Consider the following 16,999-nt stretch of genomic DNA (forward strand, 5'->3'; position numbering starts at 1 on the left):
GGTTATAGATAAACCTTTCTAGATAAACTGTTGGCAAGTGGAACCTGGCACTGTGTCAGGAGAAAGTGTGCGGTCGTGTGCCACTTCAGAACAGTTTTAATCAGTGACAGATCACGTGTATATGGCGGTCCCAATGTAGTTGACAAACTCCTGTCGCCTAGTGAAGTTGTGGTGTGATGCATTCCACAAATGCTTGTACTTGTGTTATAACTGCCTGCGGTAGTCAGTACAGTCATGTACTGGGCAGATCTGTGGCATAGGAGCTGCAGGGGAACAGGATTTTCACACTCCAAACAAAATACCTCTTGTTGGCATAGCTGTTACTTGAGGCTGATTAATTTTAAGAAGTAACAGACCTGGGAGAAGCTCTGAAAACCAAGTAGCAGTTACCCTGTGTAAATGCATTTACATTTATAGGGGAAATGTCCATGGAAGTGTCTCCTTGCTGTACCTGGAAGAGGGAGATGACCTTACTTCTACAAACTATTATTAGTGCAGAAGAGAGTGGACTCAAGTCTGCATAGCAACCTTACCCTTGTTTACTTCACTCTCCCTGACCACCTCCTATAATCAGCTCTCTTAGAATTTTCAGACCCTTAGAATTTTCTTTGGTCTTCAGCTGAAGATAATATTCAACTTGGTAGCTTCAGCTATTTTGGCCAGTTACTCAGTTTTCCTGGTTACATAAAAGTTTTTAAACTTGTATTTGTTTTTCTCCTATTAATGTGTCTTTTACTTTTATTACAGGGGCTTGTCAGCCCAGAGCCAGAAGGGTAGAGGCAAAATTATTTCCCCCTGCTACCGAGCAGCACCCTAGGTGTATAGCAGGCTGTACTGTCTAGGTTTGTGTGAGTGCACTGTGTGTGTGAGTGCACTGTGTGTGTGAGTGCACTGTGTGTGTGAGTGCACTGTGTGTGAGTGCACTCTGTGTGTGAGTGCACTGTGTGTGTGAGTGCACTGTGTGTGAGTGCACTCTGTGTGAGTGCACTGTGTGAGTGCACTGTGTGTGAGTGCACTCTGTGTGTGAGTGCACTCTGTGAGGCTCACCTGACAACACTTGTCTTAGAACGATATCCCCACAATTAGGCTGCATATGACTGTACTGTTACTTAGTAGGTTTTATTCCAGAAATGCTGTGTTTCAACAGGAAATCTACCAGCATAGATCAAAATCATGAGGCTGCTTGAAGAAGCTGATGGTCTCAGTGGAGAGGTGAAGCCTAGCCTAGTGTATGTAAGAGAGTACTGAAGTACTCTGGGTAAGACCCCAGACTGTGCTTCTATTTCCAGATCTCGGAATGAGGGTGTAGTATTCCCTACCTCCTGAGGAATAAATCAGTAAATACATGTAAAGTGCTTAGAACAGAGACTAGCTCATATACGTGTTATAGGCATTATTATGGTTAAAACAGTTATAATGGACTGGGGAGCATATGGCGCCTTTCTTTCAGAGTTTCTGTTTGGTGTTTCTTTTTAAATTTTGGCTCTGGGCTTTTTTTTAAAGGTTTTTGTTTATTTTTAGAGAGAGGGGAAGTGAGGGAGAAAGAGAGGGAATGAAACGTCAATGTGTAGCTGCCTCTCACAAGGCCCCCACTGGGGACCTGGCCAGAAACCCAGCCATGTGCTCTAACTGGGAATTGAACTGGCGACCCTTTGGTTTGCAGTCCGCGCTCCATCCACTGAGCTATACCAGCCAAGGTTCTATTCAGTGTTTCTTGACAGAGGTACATGCTAAGTCTTCATCTTTAAGGGACAGATATAGTACTTGCCTCTACAGTGAGTAATACTAAAAACTATAGTTACTAGTTTTCAGACTCAACCTGCAAGACTTAATTATAGTTGCAGAGCACAGAGTCTATGCTAGACATCTCTACAGAGTAAATATTGTGGGGGGTTGGGTGAATACAGAAGCTCTAAATCCCTCTCTTAACAAACAGCAAGTCAGAAAATTTTGCCTGTAGTTGATGGGCCAGGAAATTGAGATTTATTTCAATGTAAATCTGTTGTAGAGGACATTTTTAAAATGTGACTGTCAGAGAATGGAGAGTGAGGAGAGGAGGGGTTGGTACAGGTGTGGAAACTGCCCCCTTTTTATGGTGGGATGACCACACCGGCAGCGGGAGGGAGGCAGAGAAGAAATCTAGCTGTGTGTCCGTGTGGCGTCTTGCCCACTGCGTAGTCCTGGAGGAGCGCAGGAGGGCGGGGCTTCCTAGATACAGCTCATAGTAATACACAATTTTTAAAAAGTAGGTAAATTATGAAGTAGATTAAATATAGTAGTTATTAGAATTAGGCAGGCAACTACTTAGAAGGAGAAAAACCAGATGTGATTGAAAGCTGCTATTTTGGGGAATGGAGATAGGGGTGGGAGAAACAAGGAAAACCTTTATGTTTTTCACAGTTTAAATTGGTACTATTGTGTAGATAATTACTTTATAATGACAAAAGAGCAAGTGGCGTTTCATAGACCACCACCTCCGTTTGTCAGTAGTCATTCGGTAAACATTTGAACACCTGCTATGTGCCAGGTACTAGGAATGGCTTGTTTGGTATTTTATTTTTTTTAAAGTTCTTTCTTTTTTTTAACATTTGTAAAATTTTTATTTATTAATTTGAGTGTGTGTGAGAGAGAAGCATCAGTTTGTTATTCTACTTATATATGAGTTCATTGGGTTGATTCTTGTATGTGCCCTGACCGGGAATCAAACCTGCAGTCTTGGTGTATCAGGATGATGCTCTAACCAACTGAGCTACCTGGTCGGGGCTAAAAGTTATTTCTTAATGGGTAACAAATACTCTCTGAGTTATTTTGGTACTGGAATGTATGAATGGTATTATTTTGTGGACTTTTAAGGTATTATCATCTCGGTAGAGTTGGTCCTTTGGTTTGTTTTGTAGGTTCATTGTCCCCATTTCTTGCGTGATCTGTAATGACATCATGGCCTATATGTTCGGCTTCTTCTTTGGTCGGACCCCCCTCATCAAGGTAAATGGATAACCCGCACGTGCAATATCACCGTGAAGGAGGGGCGATGCTTTCACTGCAGTAGATCAGCTTGGGAGACAGAGGAGATTGAGCTGGTTTGTATGTTTCATGTCATCCTGGAGAAAGGCTGGTACTAAATTAATTTTAAGAGGAAAAAGAAAAAACAACAAAGGAAACACTGACAGTTTACCCATAGGTGAAAAAGAGCTAATAAAGAAAATACTTTATAAACTGTATGAGCAGATTTTGGGGGCTTTGATCTGAATTTGAGTATTGCTATTTAATCAGTATACTGTTTTATAATATGATTACTAAATGATCACTTGAAACAGGAGAGAAACTGAGGGGGATCAGGCAGGGAAGAGGGAAGCCAAGCGTGGGGTGTTTTGGAAGGTGAGGTGGTTAATTAACAGAGTAAGGTTTTAAACAAGCACTCACTGTTCCCAAAGCCAGAGATATCAAAACACCCTTTGCCAAGAACTTGTTCTCTGCCCACAGCTGTCACCGAAGAAGACCTGGGAAGGCTTCATTGGGGGCTTCTTTGCCACTGTGCTGTTTGGCCTTCTGGTAAGTGGTGGCTCCTGGTTGGGTGCGGGAGTGACAGTGGCCCCAAACCGGGGAAGTGACAGGCATCTTCGAAGCCTGTCAGTGCCAGAAGGCATGTCCCCCAAGGCCAAGGACTCTGTCCTCCTGGATGGGATGAGACCTCGCTCTGAAGAAGGGCAACAGCACGGCACGCTCCGTAACTGACACAGGTAGCAGCGGCTGTTCTTCACCTGCCCTCGAGGAGCAGAGGCTGTGCGCACCTTGTACTTCTCTCATGCCGAGGCATGTAGCACTCCGAGGGTGGTGTTCTTGTCCAGGCATTTGATATTTCAAGGTCAAGGTGACTGGCATCAGAGAGTAAAGGGTGGGGTGAGGTATGCTGCTCCAGCCCATATTTTCTCCCTTGTGTGTCCTGACCAGAAGTGGATGGTCTCCCAGCCCTTTGAAGAGCACCATTCCCTGCTCTGACCCTGGGCCAGTCTCCCCTTGGCAGTGTTGTCCATCTGTCCTTCATTGCTCCGCTTCCTTACCTTACTGCTCTTCAGCCTTCTTCCTCCTGGCTGCCTGCCTTTCCCTGTACCATTTCCCCACTTCCTGCCTCTGCTCAGCACCCAGTTAAAGAGATCCTGAGAAAGCAGTCTATAGCTCCCCCAAGTGGGGAGAAACTTCTGTAGTTCTTTCGCCACATTTCTCAGATCTTTCCTGGATTCATTCAGGACCTGGGTGTTTGGGAAAGTGAGTGTGCAAGCTCAGTGGGCTGTGAACTGCCCTCGGCCCCCCGCTCCAGTTCAGGCACAATACACATGAGGCCCACCCTAAACCTCTGATTCAGTGCGTGTTTTGCAGTCAGAGCGTGCGGGTGCTGTAAGGACATGGCCAAACCAGGTGTCTGCTGCCCAGCCAGGATGGCAGAACGTGTCTCCTTTACCTGTCTCTCTCTCCTTCATCCTCAGCTGTCCTATGTGATGTCTGGGTACAGGTGCTTTGTCTGCCCTGTGGAGTACAACAACGACACCAACAGCTTCACTGTGGACTGCGAGCCCTCCGACCTGTTCCGCCTGCATGAGTATAACATTCCTGAGGTGATCCAGTCGGCCATTGGCTGGGTATGTGCCACTGCCACGATGCGAACTGACCTCGGTGGCATAGCGACTACAAGGGAGATCCCCCCTCTCCACATTGCCTTCTCTCATAAAGTCACCTTCCTGTCCCCAAAGCTGTAGGCCTCAGGACGAAGGGGATTGTTCACGGCAGTGCATGGTGAGGACAGGAGGAGACTTTTCTTCCCACTTCAAATCTTTAGGACCAGTGATTCTCAAAGTGTCCCCAGAGGATCCCTGGAGGACCCTGAGATCCTTTCAGGGGGTCTGTGAGGTCACAACTATTTTCATAATAACACAGTGACATCATTTGCCTTGTTCACTTTGCTGACAGAATCAGTGGGGGTCAACCTGCTGGAGACGCAGTGTGAGTTGAAGGTGGTGGTACCCAAGTGGCCTAAGTCACTGGAGTCTTCATGCCACGCCCTTGCAATGAGAGTAAGCCAGGTCCTCTTAAGAGCGGCTTTGGCGAAATAGTAAAATTATTAATTTTATTAAATCTTGGCCCTTGAATACGCACCTTTCTAATAATACTCTTTGTCTCCAAATGAAAAGTATGCATAAATCACTTCTGCCTCATACCATAGTACTTGATTATCTAAAGGGCCAGCTTGTGGGCACTTGCTTATGAACTGACCTAGCAGCTTTTTCATAAAAATATAATTTTACTTGAAAAGAACTGGCAAACTATAGTGTTTTAGACTTGAATAATTGACAGACATTTTTCTTGGAAATGAATGAAGTAAGGCTGTCACTTCAAGGCAAACAGCTGACAGTGACTGTTAACAATGATAGAATGGCTTTTGTGTGAAAGAATTTTAGAAAGTGTGTGCCTTCTGTGAGCTTGATAGCTTCCTGGTATTTAAAGAATTTTCTAATGAGATCTGTGGTATTTTTAATGTACAGTTTTTTGCCATTATATAGCTAAATGTGTCTGCATTTGGAAGGTGACATAACTCAGTAAACCAGTGTTTTCTGAATGGCCAGTGACTGCGGTCACACAGTCACACATGGTGAAGCATCCGTGCAAAGTGCCAGATAGACCAGTGGGTTTTAACCGAAGGTACAGAAAGTTCATTGATAGGGTTTCAGATTTCACACTGCAACCAATTTTTAAGGAACTACCACTTATTAAGTGCTGGTGTAGTTTCAAAAAATACCCATAATTATCTGAAAAGACAGTACTATGATACTCTTCCTTTTTCAACTACATATCTGTGTAAGGCTGGATTTTCTTCATATACTTCAACCAGAACAGAGGTTTCAAAACACCAATCTTTTTACTAATTATGTTCTTTTTTAGGAAAGGGTAGGGGGAATATATAGGTAGTTGAATAAAGACTTATTTTTGTTAACGTGTAATAAGGCTGTGCCCGTAGTAGGCATCTTGACTTTTACTTCACTTATTCTTCTCAGAAAATCGTCCGGATGTACCCTTTCCAGATCCACAGCATCGCCCTCTCCACCTTTGCCTCACTCATCGGCCCCTTTGGAGGGTTCTTTGCAAGTGGATTCAAACGAGCCTTTAAAATCAAAGTAGGAAAACCCTCTTCTCTGTTCCTCTCGTTGTCTCCCAGCCAGGCCCCTCCTCGCCTGTCTTCTGCCTCCCCCCCCCCCCCCCGCCCCTGCACTGACCCCCACCTCCTTCAAAATACTGGGCTCTTGTCTTGTGCTCTTCACCCGTGCATGGGATTTAGGTAGGTTAAAAAAAAGGCGATGTTTCCAAGAAAATTTAGTAGTTGGATTTCCTGTTTATTTGTTAATATCTTACATCTTTCTTTAAAAAAACTTTGTAATTGAATAAGATCATGTCCTATTATAGCCTCAGTATTTGAACCAATGCTTACTTCTCACTTTGCTTCCCTCAGCTACTCAGGACGGTAGCGGGACATTGAGGTGGGACCGCAGGCCAGGGTTTGACCTTGGCTGAGCCCAGGCTCACCAGTCCTTCTCCTGCCTCTGACAGGACTTTGCCAATACGATTCCTGGCCACGGAGGCATCATGGACCGCTTCGACTGCCAGTACCTGATGGCCACCTTTGTCAATGTGTACATTGCCAGTTTTATCAGGTACGGTGCCTTTCCCTCTGACTCACTTTGGGAGATTTTTAAATGGGTGAAATTCTAGAATTTTAGCTACATCTCAGCTTCAGTGAAAAGCATTCTACATATAAATGCAGTTTTCCGTTGCTACTGTTTGTGGGTTTCCTGAAGCCCCCCTGCACTCGGTTGGTGGGGAATCCCGAGTGGGGAGCAGCCACGTGGGTAACCAGGCCCTAGACGCTGCTGGGCCCTGGCAGTGCCACTTTGTCCCATTGTCTTCCAGGGGCCCGAACCCGAGCAAGCTGATCCAGCAGTTCATGACCTTGCGGCCGGATCAGCAGCTCCACATCTTCAACACGCTCAGGTCTCACCTGACCGAGAAGGGGATGCTGGCAGATGCCATGGAGAACTAGCAGGGGCCAAGCAGGGCCGGGAGAGTCCGAGCAGGGCTGAGCGCGGGGCCAGGGCTCCCAGGCGAGCCCCGCTGGGGTGACCTAGACAACGGCAAGGCTTCAACTCACTGTCTTTTCCTTTTTTAATTTTTTGGTAGATTGATTTTTATCTGTGGGTTGTAAGAAGATACTGTACATACAGTCTATGTGCTTATGATTTGGGTTGTGAGTAAACTACAGCTTTGAGTGGGGAAGAAGTCATGAAGATAAAACCATTTGGGTTTTTTAAACTAAAGGTTTAAAAACCTGGAGCACAGCGCTGCCCGGCTCAGCAGCAGCTGCCTGCGCTTTTCGGTCTCATCGGCTGAACTGGGCTCGCTGAGAGAGAGGCTGTTCACTGGGTCCGACAGGCTAAGGGCGCCCCATACTTGTCTTTGTACTGTCGCTTACCACCCCCCCCACCGCCCCCCCACCTCCCCCCCCCGCAGGGAAGAGGTGCTGGGCTTGGATGTCGGATGTCTGTGCTGCTGGAGAGCTTCCACCTGAGCTGCTCTGTAATCCCTGCCTTGGAGCTCCGGGGTTGGGGGCAGGGGTGTGCCTTCCGTAGGCCGGAGGGACTCAGGCGTATGTATCAGATAAGCGTTCTGTCCACTTCAAATCCTGTGGAACACGAGCTCTGCTTTCTGTTATGGGTTCACCTTGCTTTATCACAGACTGAAAAATTTTCTTGAGAAAGCTCAAAAGATAATTTACAATAGTCTGGTAAAAAAAAAAAAAAGCAACCACACTGTAACATTTCAAATGTATGCAGTAGAATGTAGCGTAACGGAGCCCCTCCCCACGTGCTCAGGCTCTGGCGGCTCCTGGAGGGCGGCCCAGCCAACTAACTGCGTCTTTTCAGGGACGATGGCGTTCATGTCTGTGCTGTAGACTGGTTGCTGCTGAACCCTCTCCGGGGGCTTTCCCGCTGGGCAGCGAGCAGAGGGCTTCTCGTCTATGCCCCGTTGCCTGACCGCCCACCCATGTAGCTGCTGTGTTGTATATATTTCACTCCCAAGGCAAATGTGTATTGTGTGTGTGTTTTAAATATCACTTACTTCTTAATAAGTGATTTCAATTGTACCACGACTTCTTCACTGAAACCATAGAGTCCTGCTTAAAACTCTGGGAAGCTCAACCCAGTTAGAGGTTTGACTATTCTGAAGATTAAATGCACACTTTTTATATAATGTGACCAGTTAAATGTAGTTTGTATTTTACTGGGGGACCTTTTTTTAAAAAACAAAACAAAACAAAACTGTGATTTATTTTGTTTCCCTTCTTAATGACGAGAGAGGTTGACTTTGGGAAGAGGGTGCAGGAGAGAGAGCTTGGTGCCCAAGGTGTTCGGTGATTCCGTGCCACGGTTGTTCTCATTGCCAAATGTGGGGGTGGTGGCTTCCAGAGCCCCTGGCCTGGTGGGAGTTTGTTTGGTTTCTGTTTTAATCAGCCTCTCTGCCTCCCTGAAAGCTCACACTCAGCCCAGATCCCTGGAGCACCTGGCGCAGGGCTGACCCCCGCCGGCGTGTCAGCCCGAGGACACTGCACGGCCTCGCCCGAGCGTGCAGCACTGTGTTTTCCCACGGGGTTTCAGTCCCGGCTGTGGACCCCAGGCAGGACAGGCACGCCGCTCTCTGGGTCCTTGCTTTTGAGTTGTCCCCTAATTCCAGTATTTTGTGATCTGGCTGGGCAAGTCTGTGCCACCAGAGGCAGGTGTGAGTGATGCGTCATGCCCTGGGCGCCCAAAAAGCAAGTGTTGTCAGGCCCTTCCTGAGTGTTTATCCTGAAGATGAGCCAGTATCTCAGCAATGAATTAAACAGTGGAGCTGATTAGTCATGAATCTAGTTTTCTTATTGAAGAATGAACTTGTTCTCCTGAACCAGAGACCGAAAGTCTCATTTGTCTTGTGTTGCCTCGTTGTGGACATGTGGTGGGGTCCTTGGGAGCAGGGAGTGCCAGCCGGAGCCCGGCAGCAGAGAGCCACTCCCCAGGAGGGCTGCGTGTGCGTCAGGGTGCCTGGCACGTTCCCCTGTGGATGCGGTTGCAGTAGGGGCATCTGAGGATCCGGGGGTGGTCCCAGGAAGCTGAAGGTGGTTGCTCACCAGAGCTACCATCAAGAAGGCCAGAGCCAGCTTGGGTTTTGTTTTTGGGGGGGTTTCTCCACACTCTTTCTGGTGAATAAGAGGCATTTCCTAGGGGGGTGGTCTGGAGAGCAGTGCTATCTGGTGTCTTTGTGGCACAATGCTTTTCTTCCTCCCATTTACTGATGTTATTTCACCTTCAGATCAGATTCAGGAGACTGTTTTCACATGTATCTGTGCCCATCTTAATGGCGTCACTCACTTCACATCCGTTTTGTGCGTGCGTGAGAAATAAATGTGACTGAACTGTGTGCCCTCCCTTGTCGTGAATTCAGTGTCTCACCTCCATGCTTGACTTCCTTGTTTGGTATTCGTAACTCTTGTGCTGTCCTGATTTAGAGACTTTTGTTTTGTTTTCCAGTTTGAATCCCATACATTCTCATGATAGCCTGCCGAGGCACCGTGGGCGAGAGTCATGGCGCCCTGCCAGGGAGGGAGCTGGGGCCGGAGACGGGAGGGAGCGGCCCCAGGGTCCCGCAGTGGAGTTGAGTCTCCGTCTTACCGTCCGCCCCCCTGTCTTACCGTCCGCCCCCCAGGACAAGGACTAGACTGTCCCCAGCCCCACTTGCCTTTGTAGAAGTGGTGTAAGTGCATCTGAAGTTTTGCGCCATTCTTTCCCACAAGCATAGGAGGCCTGACCTGTCCACCAGGTTGGAGCTTCAGTTGCCGTTAGCTCCTGAGCAGTGAGATACAGGAGCTTGTGGACAGGGGCGTCACAGAAGCCAGGGCTTCTCTACCATGAGCTGAGCCCGGCGTCCTCCCGGGTGAGTTCTGCTGTCACCTCTCACAGGACACCCATGTCCTTCCCCTTCGCGGGCGCATGCCACCTCAGCATGATAAAAGTATACACGTTTCCTTCCTGAGTGTAGAACCCTCTAAGGCAGCCTGGACCTTATTTATATTTATTGTTTTTGGTCTGTTTCTATTCTGAACATTTTAGTAGCTTTAATATAACTATATTTAAAACATATTTACTCTTAGTGTTGTACAGTTCTGTAATGTGTATTTGAAACTAGTGTCTCAGAAGGGGTGAACTACAACTTTTAACCTTATACAAGTGGACTTTTGAAATCCCTTTTATAGTATTTATCTTTTTCCACTGGGCTTCTTAGCCTGTTAGTTGACTTATATTATGCAAGGAGGTTCCAGAAGTAAGCTTTGACAGAGACTGAGCCAACCCTGGGATTGGAGTCTAAGCTAGTTGTGAGTTGGCCAGAGGCTGTGTCGACTGGATCCTCAAGTTTGGCTCTCCAGGGTGCCAGTGAGTCCTGGGCAGGCCCGGGAGTGTCCCTGATGTGGGGGGGAGGGGGTGGGGGGAGGATGCGAATGACTCAAGGCAAAGAGCGTCACTGCTTGGAAAGCTACGCAGTGGCCTTGTTCCCTAAGCATCCCGCCCAGGGTCAGTTTTGTAAGGAAGTATATTTTCATTAGTCTGCCAATGTGATCTGTCATTGCTGAAACTTGTTCCTGCATCACCATTGCCCTTTGTTTTCTGGAGTGACTCACATCTGTGCCCACCTTGTACCGATATGCGGAGAAAAAGGTGGAGTGTGCAGGGGTGATGTCACTTGTATCCAGGGTTCCTGTTCTTCCAAAGTCAGGGTGGGAAGGAGGGCTAAGGGGAGGGTGTCCAGGTGAGTGCCGTGGTCACATCACAAGAGGGTAAACCGTGTGCAGACGCTCACTGTACTGTCTGCAGCAGGGGCTCCAAAGGAGCTGCCGGAACAACCCATCACTGAGGTAATGGGGCGGGCTGAGCACGGTGGTTAAGAAGCTGGACATTGGGTTCAAACAGCCCTAGGCCTGGGCAGGTTCCTAAGTGCAACTGTGGCCCAGTTAGGTCCGACAACAGCACCTTCCTCGTGGGATTGAGAGGATTCTATGAGATTATGCACATTAGGCATTTAGCATAGCGCCTGACATGTAGTAAGTGCTCAGTAAATGGTGGCCGTGTTTGTTGCACTGAGCTGGTCTTTGCACCGAAGCTGCTATGATGCCAGAGACCGAGTTCCCAGCCACGACACTGCCAAGAAAGGGGCAGATTCTTGGGCAGGGCCCCATCGTTCTGTCCTTGTCTCAGCAAAGCAAACTTCCCTTGTCACCCTCCACACGGTTGCCCAGTGTCCAGTCTTTATAGAGGTGAGCAGCTGCCACTTCCTGACTTGGTTTCCTTTGTTGGGTGGGGCCTTGCGTCACGACCCGCAGAGGGTGCTGGCATTCAGGCGGAGTGCTGATGAAAGAGCCTAGTTGAAAGTCTTCTAGGCTCACCTCTGGGTCCCAGACCCTGCTTGCCCACATGCCCTACAGAAGGTGGGCCCATTCTCAGTGGGCAGCAGAGCCCCAGCTGCCCACTGCCTGCATCCCTTTAAAGTGACCCCACCTCCCCGTTGCTCCCAGCACTGCTCCAACGCCCCCTCCTCCAGAAGCAACCTTGCTAACCTGGGCTCTCAGGGGGTAGAGGCTACTGCTCTCATCTGCGGCTGCCTCTCGATTAAGTTGTTTACCTGTTTTGTGTGTGGGCCATGTTTTCACAGGCAGTTTGGGAGGTGACTTGGAATGCCAAAGTGTTGGGATTTTTAGAACACGTGGATGATTTCTGTGAACAGAGGGCAGAACATGTGATATCCAGGATTCTGTGGCCAGTGGGTTTTGAGTCCACTTGGCTGTTTGAAACTCCTGTCCCCTCTCCTCCCATCTCCACCAAATGCCTAACTGCTGAGGCTCCTTTTCTTTTTCTTCTTCAGCCAGTAAGTTACCAGCAGCATGTTCATTAATAATAATAGCAACACTAGTAATAGTGCTTAATATGTGCTAGGCACATACTAAGTTGCTGTAATGCTGAGACTGGGTTCTCAGCCACTACTCTGCCACTTGCCCTGCACGCAGCCTGGGGCTCCGAGGTCTGGAGAGCAACTGCATGGACCTTCTGAGAGAGGGGCCCAGTTTTCACATGCACCTGCGGCACCTTGCGCTTTATTCGCAAGGCCAGCCTGGCGAAGAGAAGGAGACATGGGGTGTTTGAAACTCCCCACACTGGGTGGCAGTGGTTTGCCTGAGGCCTTCCTCGCTTCCTGCTGCCCCCAGGGTAGATTTTCCGTGGGAAAGAGGCTTGTCCTTCTTGTCCTCTTGCCCGTGGTGCCTCCACTCCGTGGGTGAGGGTCTCTGTGACTCGCTCAGGACCCCATTTCCCCCTCTGGCCAAGGGCGCATACAGCTCAGGAGCCTGCCGCAGGGCCCCGTACGAGTGGTCACCACTAGCCAGGAAGAGTGAAGGAGAGAGAGAGTACATCTGTAGCAGATTGTAACCCAGAGGGGAAGCCTAGAAGCTCTGCCCACACCCGTGCGGCGTCAGGTCTTGGGTTTCAGCTTTCTTTGTGGCATTGACAGGGCAGGACCAGGGACCCCTGAGGACAGATGGTGTGGGCTGTTTTCGTTGGATTGCGGGTTAGCAAAGGGTCACGTGGGTGATTCATGAATGAAGGGAGAAAGGCACCCGATTGAGTGAAAAATGTGTAATTCAGTTTTCTGAAAGGAGCTGGGGAGGGGGTGTGTGTGTGAGGTGGAGGATTCTTCACGCTGAAGGAACAGTGTTGACAAAGACGACCCGTGAAATCCAAGCCAGTGGAACAGTAGCTGGGAGTTACCGGCTTGACTGTGAACGGTTCCAGGGTGTGAGCAGGAATGGAGGCCAGACCCAGAGGCCCACGGTGCATACTGGTCTCCCCCCTTCACTTAATAAAGTCACGAGTGTGGCAGGAACGAGGAGAACGTGGTTGTGGAGGTGTTCAGTAAGCAGCTGCTGAGACAGACTGGTCCTGGGCTCGTCCTCTCGTCCTCTTGACTCGAGTTTGTCAGGCCTGGCACTTGCAGGGGCCGCCCAGGCATTGGGCAGGGCTGAGCCCTCTGTGGCCTCTGGAGGGCTCCCCTGTGTGTGGTGCCCAGAGGGTTCAGCTGGGTTGAGCCATCCGGCGGTTCTGTGCTGGGTGAACGTGTGTTTGCTGATGGGCTGGCACACTGTGTCTCACTTCCATTAGGTTCGTGTCCTGGGTTTGCTGGCTTTGTGCCGAGGAACACCAGCCCAGAAAGGGTGTTCAGAGTATTTTCCGGCTGCTGTGCCCTTCCCCCGACTTGCTTTGCTAGACCTGGTGTCTGCCCCGCAGCGGGCTTCTCCGTGCGCCATCTGACCGGTGTGGGACATGCAGGTTCTTCTCTGCCGCAGTGTCAGAACGTAGTGGACTGTGCACTGGAAAGTACTTACCTTATTTATATACCTGAATGTTGCTATTGCACAAATAAACATCTATTAAATTCTAGATCTGTGTGCTTCCTGTGGGGGGTGCTGACTTGGCATGAGGTGGGGGCTTGGTTGGGTGGAACCAGTGTCACCTCCCAGGATGCTGCCTGGCCCCCACCACCTGCTCTCCAGGCTTTCCTCCTGCTTCCTTGGCTGCTGCTCCAAAGCCACCTGTCTGGGCCTCTCTTCTCCAGCCTGGCCCTTCGATGGTGGCATTCTGCCCGAGGCTGTCCCCCCCCGAACCTTCTCCTGGGTGCCCTCACCCACTCTTGGGGCTCCAGTGACCACACTCACTGCCACAATTTCAGGACCATGTCTCCAACCCATACGTACCTGCAAGGCCTCTTCATGTGGGCTTTGCATGGGCAAACCCACACCAGGCCCTGCCCACACCTGCCCCAGTCAGTGTTCTGTGCCCCCACCACCCGCGCCTGTTCTGCTCCCCAAGCCCGTCACTGGGAGCGAGCTCATCTGTACCCAGGGCCAGCCTCTTCCACCTTCGTTCTGGCCGCTCTGCTAAACCACTTCCTACACTATAGCTGGGGAGAACTTTCTCTGCAAGATACTTCCTGTGGCCTGAGGTTGAAGTTCAGCCTTGTTACTGAGGTTCCTACACTGTCCCCTCCGACGCCCACACTAGGTGTCTACCCTCTCACAGCCACACTGGGTGTGCGACCCTTCTTTGTTCCGGGTGCTGTGGTCTCCTGGCCTTCACACGTGCTGCTTCCTCTGCCAGATTTTCTCGCCACCTCCCTTCCGGCTCCCCTCTGCTGCCCAACTCCCATCCCTGTAGGGTCCCATAGTCAGCGGCACCTGCTCCGGGGGCCCCTGTGCTCCCCGCCTCAGGTCTCTGGTGAGACTGGGCTCTGGTGGGCGACTGGAGGAGCCCTGAGCCTGAAGTCCTGGGAGTGGCCAGCTTGCCCCGCCCAGGCCAGTGCTTGGGCCAGCAGGACCTCCAGGTTGTTCGCCTTGTGCACAGCGGCTTCTCCCTCTCTGGTCCCCAGGAACCTGACAATGGAGGGACTTGTGGGATGAATTGCTTCCTAACGCACAAAGTGCAAAAACCACAGCATTTACTTCCCTTCCTAAATCCAACAAAATCTGACTCTAAGCCATGGGTTTCGTGGCTGATGAGGAACCATCAGTCATTTTCCCTGGCTGCCTTGTTCTCTTCGGTCACACCAGGAGCCAGGGGCCCCGTCTGTGAAGGTTCTCGTCCAGGCCTGTGAGGTGCCTGTGCTCCTTGCGAGGAGGCCCTGGCGGTGGTGTGAGGCCCCACCTCCCTAGGCACCTGCACAGCCTTCTGCAGTGGCCACCTTCCACCTCCGACCCTTGGCCATCTTCATGCATTCAACAGATGCTGTGGAGTTCTTGCTCTGTGTGTGTCCCCATCTGGACACTGGAAATGCAGCAGCAAGGGAAGCCAACACAGCCCTTGCCCTCAGGGGGCTTTTGGGGCTTTAGTGTTTTGGGAGAAGGCAGCAAACCTGTGAGAAGCGCATCAGGTGGAGATAATGTGACCAGGAGGGGGAACCGAGTGCTGCTGGGGAGAGGTTGGATTTTAAAGATGGTGATGAGGAATGGCCTTGCCACCACGCCCTTGGGCAGAGGTTGGGCAAATGGACACACCCTGCAGGACGTGGGGTGGGAGTTCCAGGCAGGTTCACAGCAAGGGTGAAGGGTATTTTCAAGGAACTGCGGTGGTGGGTGAAGCAGGTGAATGGGCAGGGGCAGTGGTGGGAAGTGAGGTGCAGGAGAGAGTGGGTAATGACGCAGGGCCCAGGCCATTGGCTGTTACTCTTAGGAAGATGAGAAGCTGCTGGAGAGTTTAGAGCCCAGGAGTGACTTGATCTAATGTGTGTTTGCAGAGTCACTTCATGGCTGTGCTAAGAACAGATTTCAGAGGGGCAAGGGTGGACGCAGGGAGACGGGTGGGGGCAGCAAAAATCCAGGCAAGGGAGGATGGGGGCTCCATGCGGGTGGTGCAGAGAGCAATGGTCAGATCATCCGAATCTGCTGGAGGATTCTGTGCAGCGAGGGAGGGAAAATGAGGAGTCGGGGATGACTGTGACGCTGCTGCCCTGGGCCACGGGAGGAATGGCAGTGCCGTTTTTCTGAGCTGAAGGAGGCTGTGGAGGACAGGTTGAGGGTGGGAGGGGGAAGAGAGAGGGAAGGTCAGGAGTTGGTTTTGGACCCAGTAGGTCTCATACCTGTGTAATACTCACGTGGGGATGTCCAGTCTAGGGGCGTGGTCAGGTGTGGATACTATTCTGAGCCAGGAGACAGGATGAGATCATCGATGGAGAAGAGTCCTCATCATTCTGGACTTTGGGGTCCACTTGTTTTCAGCTGGGGCCACTCCCTTCTTCCCTTCAATGAGACCATCTTTTCTTAGGGAGCCTCGGACAATCTAGCTCCTGGGCCCGGACAGCGGCTTGGATGGAGTTTGTCTCCAGGTGGCCCCTCTCCCACCTGACAGCTGCTTGCTTTCTCCTGGTGGGGGGCGGGGGCAGAATCCTAGGGGCCTGCGTGTTATTTCCTGCAGGAGGAAGGGCTTCATTACCTTTTTGGTCTCTGGCGGGAAGGTGGGGGTGGGAAACAAAGCAAGACGTGGAGAGCCCCAGAGAATGGACCAATGGCTTGGCCACAACACACTAAATAAAAACATCACCTCCCCATATTTACCAAAGGTTACAGCGGGTTCCAATATCAACAAAAGTCCAGGGAGCTCTCAAATGGAGTGAGTAAAACTGTGGAGCCTCTTTCGATGTCTTTTCTCAATTTTAGTAAGAAACTTCAGCACATTTCTAGGGCCAAAACTCATTCATCAGACGAAGACTATGTTCAGGGTAAATCCACTTGACCGAGGCACCTGCAGTTCTTGCAGCAGAGATGGGCCCTCTGGCGCTGTCCACGTGGTCCCAACTTCTCCAGATCAAAGATCCCTAAAGGGAGTGCATTCCATATCATGATTCTCAACCTTGCCTGAACATTAGAATCACCCGAGGAACTTAAAAAAATCGCCATGCCCTGGCAGCAGCCCAGACCAACCAGATCAGCATCTGTGGGGGTGGGACTCCCTGCGAGGAGAGTCTGTCTCTTCTCAGACACTCCCACCCCCACAAGTGGGCGGCACCCTCTGCAGGAGGGCCCCCAGGGAGAGCCTCAGGTGGTCCTGACTGAGCCTCCTGGTGCAACCAGTGGAATGATGCTCCACAGCGGGAGCCACAGTGCGGAGTGTGTGCCTCCCAGCACCTCCACCCAGGCCCACCTGGCTTCTTGCACCCCACAGACTGAGCCTGCTCCTCTCTGCCTGACAAACGTGCTGTTTCTCACGTGCCCCCAACCAGTTGCTCCCTGGGCCATCCAGCCTTCTCCCAAACTCCCCATCTTACTCTCTTCACTCTTCCTCACAAGAAAGGCCTGCCAGCCCCTTCACAATGCTGACCAGTGTCCGGA

At 50.6% G+C, this 16,999-nt stretch overlaps 1 protein-coding gene across 1 annotated transcript in view; it reads left to right on the plus strand.

Annotated features, from left to right (window-relative positions):
• The window catches only part of CDS2 (CDP-diacylglycerol synthase 2), a 49,576-nt gene extending 36,017 nt beyond the window's left edge, over positions 1-13,559 (plus strand). The window contains exons 8-13 of the mRNA XM_045832676.1: positions 2,898-2,985; positions 3,484-3,552; positions 4,485-4,637; positions 6,048-6,167; positions 6,598-6,701; positions 6,958-13,559. Of these exons, the coding sequence (XP_045688632.1) occupies positions 2,898-2,985; positions 3,484-3,552; positions 4,485-4,637; positions 6,048-6,167; positions 6,598-6,701; positions 6,958-7,087 (664 nt within the window). The 3' untranslated portion in view covers positions 7,088-13,559. The remainder of the gene's footprint in view (positions 1-2,897; positions 2,986-3,483; positions 3,553-4,484; positions 4,638-6,047; positions 6,168-6,597; positions 6,702-6,957) is intronic.
• The last annotated feature ends 3,440 nt before the right edge of the window (positions 13,560-16,999 follow it).

The sequence above is a fragment of the Phyllostomus hastatus genome, unplaced genomic scaffold, assembly GCF_019186645.2.
Source record: "Phyllostomus hastatus isolate PE091 unplaced genomic scaffold, TTU_PhHast_1.1 phas_contig_17, whole genome shotgun sequence".
In the NCBI taxonomy this organism is placed as follows: Eukaryota; Metazoa; Chordata; class Mammalia; order Chiroptera; family Phyllostomidae; genus Phyllostomus; species Phyllostomus hastatus.